The sequence below is a fragment of the Protobothrops mucrosquamatus genome, unplaced genomic scaffold, assembly GCF_001527695.2.
Source record: "Protobothrops mucrosquamatus isolate PMUCROS unplaced genomic scaffold, P.Mucros_1.0 scaffold5, whole genome shotgun sequence".
Lineage (NCBI taxonomy): Eukaryota > Metazoa > Chordata > Lepidosauria > Squamata > Viperidae > Protobothrops > Protobothrops mucrosquamatus.
This window is the reverse complement of record NW_015386392.1, coordinates 3,133,366-3,146,986: the sequence shown is the minus strand read 5'-3', so window position 1 is coordinate 3,146,986 and position 13,621 is coordinate 3,133,366. Positions and strand designations below refer to the sequence as shown.

General features: G+C 43.1%; 1 protein-coding gene across 1 annotated transcript in view; it reads right to left on the bottom strand.

Moving 5' to 3' along the window:
• Positions 1 to 1,712: 1,712 nt before the first annotated feature.
• XYLB (xylulokinase) overlaps positions 1,713 to 13,621 on the bottom strand; it is a 141,363-nt gene continuing 129,454 nt past the window's right edge. Inside the window, exon 19 of the mRNA XM_015832537.1 lies at positions 1,713 to 1,923. Within this exon, the coding sequence (XP_015688023.1) occupies positions 1,858 to 1,923 (66 nt within the window). The 3' untranslated portion in view covers positions 1,713 to 1,857. The remainder of the gene's footprint in view (positions 1,924 to 13,621) is intronic.

Genomic DNA, 13,621 nt, shown 5'->3' with positions numbered 1-13,621 from the left:
TGTTCAAGTCTGTCCAGGTCCTCCTGTATCCTAAGCCTGTCTTCTGGAGTGTTGGCTATTCCTGCCAGCTTGGTGTCATCTGCAAATTTGATGAGTTCCCCATCTATCCCCTCGTCCAGATCGTTGATGAAGATGTTGAAGTTGATCTAGAAGACCTCCTAGATCCCTCCCAACTCTGTTATTCTGAATGAGCAAAGGAACTGAAGTTTATGCTTATTCCGTATTGGCAGTGGGAAGGTTCAAAGCACTTGAATTGCAACTCATTTAAAACTGGGTCACGGAACAAAATATTGACAGGAAATCACATTGTTCTATAATGTAGTTTTAGTCCATCACTGTAATAATCCCTGAAAGATCTGCTAAATTCCCATTTGTGGTGGTGCATGTTCAATCCAAATTTACATTAGCTAAACAGACGTTCCTTTTCTCCTGTGCTTCTAAGAGGGAAGGATGTGTGTCTGAATTTCAAAAGTCTTAATTTACAGAAATGGGATCAAATAAATGATTCCCATAATAAGGCGAATGCATTTCAGCAGTGCATTTGGCACAGCTCTTTTTTAAAGCTAAAGCTTGACAAGCACATCAAGATGATCAACATGATGGATTTTCAGTGTGGGTGAAAGACAGAAAAAACTGCAGGAGGTACAAATTGTGACTTATCGGGACAGAGCTTAATGTATTTAGTTTATGCCATCAAGGTCTAAAAAAGAAGATTACCAAGCCTCTAATAGACCAACTGACAAGGTCCATTTTGGAATTTGGTGGGTCATTCTGCTTTTCTCAATATGACAAATCTCTGATTGTTTGAGGACATCAGTTCTTAACTCAAGTTTTTTAGCGTTCCAATTCCTGAGCCTCTGGAAATTGCCAAAATGGATAAATCGTGAGTTATTTTCAACTACCCAATGCTAGAATGGTCAAAAGAAATTCATTACTTCCATACCACTTGAACAGCTCTTCAAAACTCTTGAAAGTAAGTCACAGCTGACCTCTCTACTGAGGGCCTTGAAACATAAAGGACATTCTGAGACCATCAGAATATATTCCGGTTGGCCAGTGGTTTGATTATGTGCCATCAAGTTGTTGTCAAACTCGACACCAGAGGGGATTAAAGACTCCAGGCAGAACAATTTGAAAAAGATAAAAAAAAAAGGGTAAACTTGTAAAAATGGAGATTTACAAAATGACATAAAATTGGAAATATTCCAGGAGATTTTCAAAAAATAGGGCCAGAAATCAGTAGCTATAATGTCAGAAATGAAGACTGCTTCTATAGATGATGTCCAAAAAATGGCTTTCAATATTCTTTACAGAAAATATAAACCCTGTCTAAAGTTACATCATAATATTCTGCTTCCTACTATCTATCCTGCCTAACCATAAATATTTTTTAAAATTTCTACACAAAAAGTCCATTATAGGCTTCCAATCACCAATAAATGTAGATAATTAGATTTCACTAATCAAAGAAGTAGATTTGTCCATTCCAGCAAAATCTGTCCACTTCATCAACCATAGTAGCTAGCGTTGAATCTTTCCATCTTTGTGCATAATATAATCATTTCACTACAAGAAGTTAATATAGCTCTCAAAAAGAACAAACATTATCTGATCAGGTAAATCCAAAGCTAATTTGAAATTGCAAAATCCTTGTTTGCAAGTGCTACTAGAGGTGTTCATGGACACTAAAGGACCACTTGTGTAAACAGTGATGAACAAAACAAGTGCAGTATTTATTCCACAATACTATTTCAATTACAAAATCAAGAATGTTTTACACAACTGTGGATCCTGTTTCTTTCACTCTTCAATTTGCTCTTCGTTTAAATCATTACTGATAGATTCTCTTCAAAGATACTACTTTGATTTATTCAGCACCTTCTGCTCAAGTTCCATGTATCTTTTAAGCAAGGGTTGGTAGATCTAAAAGAGAAAGGGAATACTATGGGTTAAGAAAGACCACTAATTTGTCAGATTTCATTCTCATAACCAGATACATTACCCAGATACAAAATCCTAATATTGCTTAAATTAAAAGGTGTTTGCTAATTGTTTGATTGACCATATGTGCATAGGGCAAATACTGTCAAGTCAAAATGTTTGGTAGCAATCTCTTCCAAGTGTTGCCTCCATATATTCTGATTAATAACAACAACAACAACAACAACAACAATAATAAAGTTGGAAGGGACCTTGGAGGTCATCTAGTCAACCCCCTGCTCAGGCAGGAAACCCTATACCATTTCAGACAAATGGCTGTCCAGTCTCTTTTTAAAAACTTCCAGTGTTGGAGCATTCACCGCTTCTGGAGGCAGGTTGTTCCACTGGTTAATTGTTTAACAATTAATTGATTAACAAAGGGGAAGTGCAGCTTAAGGACAGGGGCTTCATTTGGTCCCCAGAAACCTCAAAGGTTTGCCACCAAATTATCATGTGGATGACATGATTGTGGAGGAATTAATTTAATTTTAATTAAACATAAATCAAATCAAATATAGTTTTTGTCCTGATTCATCAATCCTTTACTTTTTGGGGTATCATCTCAGCCACTATGACACTGAAAGACAAAATGTAACCCTTGCTCTAGAATTCATATCTGCATGCTGGCTGGGACACATCTATAATTCAACAACACCTGAAGGTCACTAGGATTATCAACAAAGCCAAAGTGTAGGCTAGTATTTTCCAAGTTTGGCTACTTCCAGATATGTATTTCAAAATCTGGATACTCCAGATATATGATTTCAACTCTCAACTCAGATTTCAACTCTCCACCCTGCTGGTTGAGAATCCTAGCACTTGAAATCCTCACATCTGGGAACTGCAGCAGTTTGAAAAGCTGATCTCTAGACAATGCTCCTGCATGTGAATTTGGGTAAAATGCTGTTCTTATAGATTATTTCATGATCACTGTGGAATATTCCTCATTTGAAGAAGTGACCCATAGAAGGAAGGGAAGAAAAGTCTAGAGATGATCACTTGAAAAATACCAGTTACAAAAAAAAGATATAGAAAACATCTGGAGAACTTCATAGGTGCCATCAAGCAAACAAAGACAGGCCCATGTTGCTTTCCCCAGTCTCACCAGGAACTTGGGAGTGGTATCCTGTAGCATGGAGGATTCAACATTGGGGAAGACTTTGTAAGGTGAAACATTAAGAATCCCTACATTTAGGAGGATTGGTCCAGACCACCAGAGCTGTGGTGGAGCAGTGGTTATAATGCCCTATTGCAGGCAGACTCTGCCCATAGTCAGGAGTTTCATCCTGATGGGCTCAAGTTTGACTCAGTCTTCCATCCTTCTGAAGTCAATAAAATGAGGACCCAGATTGTTGGGGGCAACATGCTGACTTTGTAAACCGCTTAGAGAGGGCTGTAAAGCACTATGAAGCGGTATATAAGTCTAAGTGCTGTTGCTATTGCTGATATTGTTCATAAAATTTTGAGATTAAGACCCTTTCAACAAGAAGCTATACTTCTTGTGAAATGTCCTGTATGCACACAACAGGGATTGTCCTACCAACTCATCCTTTCATGTGATAATATAAAGTCCAAAGAAGAAATCAAAGAGAGCACAACAGCTAAGAATTTATTGGTAGCTCTACAGCATTTATCCTAAATTTCATAGATGGAACTGCTTCTAAAAAAAAAAAAGGCATTTCATTTGTCAAACAAAAGAGCTAGTAGACACATCAGCATAGTGTAAAAAAGGTTCTACAATAGGTACAGTGGTTGACATATAAAACGGTCTACTAATCTCTAATTTAACTAAACAAAAGGCTCAGGTTTGCAAAAGAGAAGAAGAAGCATGTCTATCCATAGATAGTTGGCCACTTGGGAATGCAAGTTCTCTCCACAATTCATCCATCATAGCTGAAGAAACAACTCGAGTTTTGGCCTGAGAAAACTATTAAAGAGCCAGAATGTATTCCTGTAACCACCTGCTTTCAGCCATCCAAATTAGAAAAAAGTAAAATTAGATTCTTTCCCCCCTGCCTTTTCCTTGTAAAAATCTTAACATTTGGGAGAAAATGTCATTATGCAGTACAATGTACATTATATGTTAGATCAGTGGTTCTCAACCTTTTTAATGCCGCGACCCCAACCGGTCGTAAGTCGAGGACTAAACCGGTCGTAAGTCGAGGACTAAACCGATCGTAAGTCGAGGACTAAACCGGTCGTAAGTCGAGGACTTTCCCTGCCCGGGAGCGCCGCGCATGCGTGGTTCCGCCCCCTGCGCCGGCCGAGGCGTAGCTGGCAAGCGGCAGAGACGGAGCAGGCCGACCACCAGCTGGCCCAGCTCAAGGGAGGTAAGGCACCCGCCGGAAAAGGGAAAAAAATGGCAGACAAAAAAAATGGCGGACAGCCTTGCTTGGCGATCCCCGTGAAATGGTCGATCGACCCCAAATGGGGTCGCGACCCACAGGTTGAGAACCACTGTGTTAGATTGTCATAATTTAGAAGAGGAGTCCATGCTGGTTGAGGAATCCTGGGAGTTGAAGTCCACGGTCTAAAAGATGTCAAGTTTGGAAACCTCTGATTTAGAATCATGGGACCATTATGTTAGAAGGAACCTTGGAGGTCTTCTGGTCCATGTCTCCAGAGGGATTCTCATATCACCATGGACAAATGATTCAATTTTTTCTTCAAAACTTTCAATAATGAGACACCCACAACTTCAGGAAGCAGTTTATTCAATGCCTAGTAGCACTCACAGTTAAGATGTTTGCCCTTATTTCAAGTGTGAATCTCTCACTAAAAAGCTTTTACCCTCTGATTTTGTCTTCTGTCAGAAAGTTTGAAGTTAGTAGCACGGGCAAAGCTACAGAAGCTAAGTGAAAAACAAATTTGTCAGCAGTCGGCTTTATCTTAGTTAACCAACACCAGATCTCTAGGATTACTGCGGGATTTGTTCAAAATGGTCATTTTTGTTCATGACTTCAATGGGTGTAGCTGTGGTGGATATTATTGAGAACTCTCTGCAGAAGAGTAGCAAAACAACTAGGTTTTAGGTCTTGCATCACTTACAATCCCAGAATAGAAGAAGTGAGATGATGATGATCCTGCAGTGGTTGGAGGGGGTCTGTTGCAGAGGTGATAAGCAGTGAATGATGGGGGACAGAGAGACAAGATAGAGAACCAGATTGTGAACATCCTACCTTGCTAAATAGCAAGGTCCTTTCTTGATTTCCTGGAATTCGTGGTGGACCAACCTTGGTTTTAGAGCACTCTGTTTGCTCTTGGGATGGATTCCAGAGAAGTTCAGGAATTCATTATTGTCCCAAATAAGAACTTCCTTCCCCCTATACAAAGGTAGCCATATAGTGCTTCTGGCAGGGCCTCAGTCCTGGATTGATAGGTCTTGCACTCAGTCACTCATGCCCTGGTCATCTCTCATTTGGATTAATACAATGCACTCTATGTAGGGCTGCCCTTGAAGAGTATTCAGAAGCTACAGTTCAGAATGCAACACTATAAACAGTTCATCAGGCCCCCTAGGATGGCACTGTCATGGTTCCGACAGATGAAACTCTTCAAAGAACTTTGAGGTATTGTTTACCTTAAAGAATTTTTATTCAGATGGCATGGCATCGGCAGGTACATAGTCAAAGCCAAAATCTGAATTCCCTCCCCTGAGCACATAGTAGCAAAGCACAATTCCCTCCCTCCAATTAACAGTCATAAATCACATTCTCCAATTAGTTTGAATTGCAGGCTTTCCCTCCTGATCTCTAACCCGCCAATTCTTATCATCCCTTATTTCAAGCTCTGAATTCACACACTAGTACAATATTGTTATGTCTAACTAAACTCCCACCACATTCCGCCTCCTCCCCCAGTATCATCTAATTCTAAGAGTAAAGCATAAGAAAGAAAAAGGCTGCATCTTCATATGTTGTCAAAGCAGGAACATCCAAGGTTAGCAGCGTTGACAGGCACAAGTAATGCCACTATTATGTGAGCTGCACTGATTGTCGTGCTCCCAGGTCCAATTCAAGGTATTGCTGACACCATTAAAGCCCTTTAAGGCATGGGTCCAGGATATCTGAGGAACCATTTTGCTCCAATGGGATCAGCCCATCCCATTCATCATGCTGCAAACCCCTCAGCCAAGGAATTTTGGTTGGTGGGGTCCAGGGGAAGATACTTTTCTGCCACAGCTCCCACCCTGTGAAACACGGAGGTGAGATCTGTTCCCACTCTTCTGGTCTTCTGGAAGAACCTTAAAACCTGACTCTGCTGGTTGGCTTGGGCCCTGATGGGGATACGCTAAGCTGGGGGTGATGGGTGCAGTGAAAGAGAAGGGACCACCCCTCTCTGCACGAGATCTTGAGGTGTTTTGTTTTAACCTGTATCTAACTTTTGGAATTTTCAATTGTTGTTATAATTTTAAATTGTTCTTTTATTTTTACTGTATTTTAAGCCTCCCAGACTCGCTCTGGATAGTGAGATGGGCAGCACATAAATTTAATAATACATAAATCAGACATGTCAAACACAAGGCCCGGGGGCCGGATGCAGCCCGCGAAGTGGTTTCATGTGGCCCGCGAAGCCATCCTGGAAACAGTGAGGGAACGGCCTCCGCTGCCTTGGCCCAGGCCGGCCGGGAGCCAATGTACAATTTTGTGGTGGCCATCTATGCTGAAACACATTCAGTCTTAGCTCCACAAGGCTGTCTGGAAACAGTGAGGAACCAGCCCCTGCCGTATCGGCCCCGCCCCCTGGGTGCCTGCTGGGGAGGTGTCACCCTCTGTGAGGAATGAAGAAATGCACCATGCCTTGGCGCTTGCCCCGGTCCCACCCCCTTCTGCCAGAGACCCTCAGATCTGCCCCACTCCTGCCTAGGCCCCCACACAGGCACCCTTGATGCGAACGATGTAGAGCTGGCCACGCCCACCCAGTAGGCCACACCCACTCCATCCACACCCACCCAGTAGGCCGCACCCACCCGGCCCCCCGAGGGCAACCACAATGCTGATGCGGCCCTCAGTGAAATTGAGTTTGACACCCCTGACATAAATAAATAAAAAGTCAGGTATGAGCAGATGACAGCTGATCTGAGATTAGGTGAGTTTTTGGGGAGGTTCGGATTGTACCCTGGTTGCTTTGAGACTCAATGTTATTGACAGCTTTCAAGGTGGAAGGTCCAATTAGGGTGATTCAGGATGTTTGCAGCTGATATTGACCTGCGGGTGGCTAAAAATGTTCACTATAATAGGAAAACTACTTTTGTCAGTGCTGCAACAACCCTCAACAAGTTCTCAACTACAAATTCAAAGTTCTGTTTTAACCTATCAATGTACTATAGCTTGACATCTACATGTCTGGGGATCACCTGCTTCAAATAGAACAGACCAGATCAGACTGTTTGGCCAGAACGGGATGCTGAAATTCCCTGTAAGTCAAAGGGAGAGTTTTAAGCTTGATATTTTTCATGATATTTCTCCTTTATTTTTATACCTTTTCTCCCGAAATCTGAACAATGCTTACCATAGTAACCCCGTTGAGAGATGGATTATTTTGTGCGGCTTTAAAGAATGAAGAAGGAGGAAGCAATTGAATTAGGTCTGTGTCAAGGGTGAAGAAGATTTGAATGTTTCTATGGTTAACTTTTTTCCCCCCTATTGTACAGGATTTATAGTCAAACTCCATAAACTACCAGGAGTCTTTGGAGACTGGTGTAAACGATGTAAAATGAATACAAGCATAATGTAGTGTCTATGGAGATTCTCTATCATCCAGGTCATGGTTGTCCCACAGCTGTTTTTCAAAAGGCAACTGGTCTTTCTTGGTTCTTTCTGTTTTCAGAAGCTTCTTGGATGAGAAGCTAAACATTTTCAAAGGAAAAAACCCAACCAAGTCCAGTTGCCTTTTGAAAAGCATCTCTGGGACAGATTAAGAGTGGGGGAACATTAGAATTTTAACTCATCTTAAATTTATGAATTAGAACTGGGACATAAACCTCATACAGGCAGTCCTCAACTTACAACCATTTTGTTTAATGCCCACTTGAAGTTACAAGGCATTGGTCACACCGATGTAAAAAAGATGCTGAGACTCTAGAAAGAGTACAGAGAAGAGCAACAAAGATGATTAGGGGACTGGAGGCTAAAACATATGAGGAACGGTTGCTGGAATTGGGTAACAGATGGAAACTAAGCAAGGAGAGAAGCAACCTAGAACTAAGGAGAAACTTCCTGACAGTTAGAACAATTAACCAGTGGAACAACCTGCCTCCAGAAGCGGTGAATGCTCCAACACTGGAAGTTTTTAAGAAGAGACTGGACAGCCATTTGTCCGAAATGGTGTAGGGTTTCCTGCCTGAGCAGGGGGTTGCACTCGATGACCTCCAAGGTCCTTTCCAACTTTATTACTATTATTATTATTATTATTATTATTATTATTATTATTATTATTATTATTATTATTATTATTATTATTATTATTATTATTATTATTATTATTATTATTATTTAAAACTGGTCCTTCTATTTATAGCATCTCCATGATTATGTGATCAAAATCTGGGCTCTTGGCAACCAGCATATATTGGCAACGGTGGCCGGATCCCTGGGTCTTGTGATCCACCATTTATGGCCTTCCCAACAAGCAAAGTCAGTGAGGGAAGTCAGATTTGCTTAATGACCTCCTGATTCACTTAAAGACTGAAGTGATTCACTTAATAACCAAGGCAAAAATGGTCATAAAATTGGGTGCCACTTACTCAACAATGGTCTTGCTTAACAACAGAAGTTCTGGTCCCAACTGTGGTTATAAGTCAAGGACTACATGTAGTGAATAAATGAATGTTCCCCCAACTCAGAAAACTAGGCTTTCAGGGAGACCTGCAGTTAGACAATGCAACGAGGAGGCTTTTTTTCTCACCGGAAAGGGAGTCTCGTACAAATAGTAGCCCTCAAACTCCTAAGCACCTACTCCATGTCCAGCAGGCCAAGTCCAGAACTTGGCCTCGATAACAAGAGATTCGTTTAGCTGTAGTTATGCTCTGGGGTGGGGTGGGGGTCGAGGATGGTGGGTGGTCTCTTGCTGGAAAAAGCAGTGAACCCAGCTTGACTTTTGCCAAGACAAATGAGACCGGCAGTGAAGTATTTTGTACATTAACAGGGAAGATAAAATATTTCCACTGGCCTTATATTAGCAATTCTTTTACAGCTCCCATTTTAATGCTTAACTCAGTCAGTTTCTATGGAGATGAGAGCAGTAAGCGGTGGACTTTTGCTTTGGTCTCCTTGCTCTGTGCATCAGCCACTTATTACAGCGAGACACATTACGGTGGCGAAGGACTTTAAGCTAAGCACACAGTCTGGAGATGATGGCCGGCATCTGGGTAACCCATTGTCGTCCCACTCACTGTGATTCGAAAGCTCTTCAGACTGCGTCTGTTTCCCCCCCCCCCAATCAACTCATCTGCTCCAGCACTTTGCAAAATCCCATCAGGCCCAGCTCAAAACTCAGAAACAGAAGGAAAAACTTCTGCAATGAGCAGAGAGGAATCCTACCTGTTGTATAAATGGAAGGCAGTCCTTGATTTAAAACCACTCGATTACAAGTAACTTGAAGTAATCATGGTGCTGGAAAAAGAGTTATTTACAAAGGGTTCCCGCGCTTAGGATCCTCTCAGCATCCCCACGGTCATGTGATCGAAATTTGGGCACTTGGCAACCAACAGGTATTTATGACGGGTTGCGGCGTCCCAGGGACATGTGGTTTCCATTTGCGACCGTCTGACAAGCAAAGTCAATTGGGGAAGCTGGATTGGCTGAGTAAGTGCATGACTGACTTAATAACTTCGGTGGCTGACTTGACAGCCGTGGCGGAAAAGGTTGTAAAATTGGATGTGACTCACTTAAGGACTGCCTTGCTTAGTAATGCAAGTCCCAATTGTGGTCTTAGGTGAGGGCTACATATAGTACAAGCTGAGCAATGAGTGAGAAGCCAACAGAGGGTCACAGTGAATGTCTTGGGCAGAGTCCAGAGTTTTTTGTGAACTGTGGTGGCACAGTGGCTAGAAAGAATATTGCAGGCAAACTCTGCCCACAGCCAGGGGTTCGATCCTGATCGACTCAAGTTTGATTCAGCCTTCTATCCTTCCAAGGTCAGTTAAATAGGGACCCAGATTATTGAGGGCTATAGGCTGATTCTGTAAACCACTTAAAGAGGGCTATAAAATCACTGCGAAGCAATATATAAAGTCTGTTGCTATCTTGGTGTAAGCTAGAGGTGGTAATTCTAGGTTTCCTTCACATGTGGTGACTCCCAAACTGTTTTCGGTATTTTTCTAGGGGGTCACTTGCAACAAGATGAGATGCTGGGGAGAATCCACAGGGACAATCCAAAATGGCAGCCACAAATGAACATTTACAAATGTGCCCCATATTTACATGTCTCACATACAGGGCATTGACTGCACAGTTATAGGGGCCTTCTATACTTTTTGGATCCTCTCCTGTGAGGGGAGCCTGTCCCAAACACTCCGCACAGGCTTAGGACCTGCATCTTCCTACTTCTTCTTTCTGAATTCTGGAATGCCTGATGTCATATTCCCCCCCCCCCTCCCAATGAAATAGTTTTGTCTAAGGCAGGTAATTAAGTTGCCACCAACTGTTTGAAAATAATAATAATAATAATACAGATGACAATCTAGATGAGGCAAAACAGGAGATCCCTTATTCCAATAACACCAGTTTTTTTTTCCTTTTTCCTCAGGTCTATTAGGTTCAAGTGTTTCTGGAAAATGTCACACCCAGTATTTTAGAGAGAAAAGGGAGGGAGGAAAATAGAAGGAAGAAAGGAAGATAGAGAGATGGGAAGGGAGGGAGGGGGAAAGGGAGGAAGAAAGGAGGGAGGGAGCGAGGGAAGGAAGGAAGGAAGGAAGGAAGGAAGGAAGGGAGGAAGGCAGACAGAGATGGGAAGGGAGGGAAGGAAGGGGAAAGGAAAGGAAAGGAAGGAAGGAAGGAAGGAGGGAGGGAGGGAGGGAAGGAAGGAAGGAAGGAAGGGAGGGAGGAAGGAAGGAAGGAAGGGAGGAAGGAAGGAAGGAAGGAAGGAAGGAAGGAAGGAAGGAAGGAAGGAAGGAAGGAAGGAAGGAAGGAAGGAAGGAAGGAAGGAAGGAAGGAAGGAAGGAAGGAAGGAAGGAAGGAAGGAAGGAAGGAAGGAAGGAAGGAAGGAAATAGAAGAACTAGAGAATGGAAACTTCAGGCCATAGAAACCTAAACAAAAGCATCACTGAAAAGACATAAATCACAGTCCTGCAACTCCTAAACTTTCCTTGCCAACTTTAATGCACTGAGTTCATTCTTCCCAAGCCTTTTTGTCATGTGGGGACTGAGTCCCTTGACCCAGTCAGACAAAAACAGTTGTTGAAAGGACTTGTTTGTCTGACTTTTGACCAAGACAATCCAGAATCAGAAACAATGGTCAATTTCACTGCTTCTGAATCCTATTCTCTGCTGTCCATTGGGGGGGGGGAGAAACAGGGAGGGTGCTTATATTTCTGCAGACAGTGACCCAGCTGGTCACTTACTTAAGTGTCATCAGTTAGCCTACAGACTCTGGGGTCACATTCCTCCAAACACAATTGCTGACAAGAGATAACACATTTTCCTGCCCAAGTTGTGGTGAGAAAAGTAAGTAAAATGTAGCAGAAGGCCAGAAAAGCAGAAAAAAAGAGAAAGTTTGAGGGGCTGTCGCAAAGAAGGTCAAGCTGTTCTCCAAAGCTCCTGAAGGCAGGACAAGAAGCAACGGGTGGAAACTAACCAAGGAGAGAAGCAACCTAGAACTAAGGAGAAACTTCCTGACAGTTAGAACAATTAACCAGTGGAACAACCTGCCTCCAGAAGCGGTGAATGCTCCAACACTGGAAGTTTTTAAGAAGAGACTGGACAGCCATTTGTCTGAAATGGTGTAGGGCAGGACTTTTCAACCTTTTCACCCATTGTACCACTTTTAGGATATGGCAACATCCGAGTACCACCAGTCACCTAGCAAGGTGTCAAAAAAAAAGTTACAATGGCCCTGAAAAAAGTGCCCCTCAAGGCACAGCCGAGCAAGATACCTGCCTGCCCCCCCGGCCGCGCTCTTCCTCCTGACCGAGGTTTTCATAGTTGTGAGCATTTCTGTTGAGGATTGGCAGCGGAGGTGGGGTGGGGGGTGTTTGGTTTTTATCTCCCCCCCCTGTCTGCTGAATGGTTGCAGCAGGTTTTGGTCACTTCACATGACCCTGGGACACTGTGACCATCATAAATATGAATCAGTTGCCAAGCATCTGAATGTAAATCACAAGACTCTGGAGATGCTGCAACATTCCAGCTGATCGGCGCTTCTTCTGGGCTCAGCAGAAGCACCAGGATCAGTGCTGCTTTCCAGCTGATTCGGCGCTTCTTCAGGGCTCAGCAGAAGCGTCAGGATCAGCGCTGAGCTCCAGCTGGAGCCTGGCGCTGATCCTGGTGCTTCCGCTGAGCCCTGACAGCCCTGCAGCTCCAGCCATCTCTCGCTCAGGCTTGTGCGGTGCTGCCACCGGTTCAGCTCATTCCCCTCCCCCGCTACCACTTTTCTAGGATGGCCGCGTACCACCTGCCAGGTGCCAATGTACCACGGATGGTACCTGTACCACTGGTTGAAAAGCCCTGGTGTAGGGTTTCCTGAGCAGGGGGTTGGACTAGATGACCTCCAAGATCCCTTCCAACTTTGATGTTCTATGTTTTAAGTATGTTTTTAGACCTTGAATTATGACAGTTGGGATCAGAAATTTTGTTACTAACCAAGCTGTTTGCTGAGTGACTTGTGCCCGATATTACTTTTTCCCCAGGGTTGTTAAGCAAATCAATGCAGTTGTTAAGTGAAACACATGGTCGTTAAGTGAATCTGGCTTCCCCCACTGACTTTGCTTATCAGAAATCGGCTGGAAAGGTCGCAAATGGCATTCAAATGACCCCCAGGATGCTAAAACTGTCATAAATACATGTCATTTGACAAGCACCTGAGTTTTGTTCACGTGCCCATAGGGATGCTGCAATGGTCATAAGTGTGAGGACTGGATGTAAGTCACTTTTTCACCACTGTGGTAACTCTGTAGTAACTCAGTCACTAAATGAATGGTTTTTGGTTGAAGACTACCTGTATCAGCCGTACAAGACAGCTGTATTTGTGAGATCGGCAGTTACGTAAACTTGATAAATAAATAAACCAATGCCCCATAAAGATCAGTACTGTTTTTACTCTTAACAGCTGTTAAGTAACAGAATTTTGCAAATCTGAATGTATTTCTTCCTTCCTCTCCTTATTGTGTGTGAATTATGGAGAGGTTTGTCTGAGACATTTTTTTAAGGTTCTTCCTTAGTCCCACCTGAAGCCCACTTATTTTAAGCCCTGCATTGAGAGCAGCTTTTTGTCCTGTCAAGTTAAGTCCTTTCTGTCTTCCCATTACAGGGACAGATAGGGAAAGATGCAGGGATGGGAGTAGGGGTAGGGAAAGGACAAGAAAACAGAAAGGGATAAGGTTAGGAAAAAAAGAGGGGGGAGAAGAGGAGGAGGAGGAGGAAGAAGGAAGGAAGGAAGGAAGGAAGGAAGGAAGGAAGGAAGGAAGGAAGGAAGGAAGGAAGGA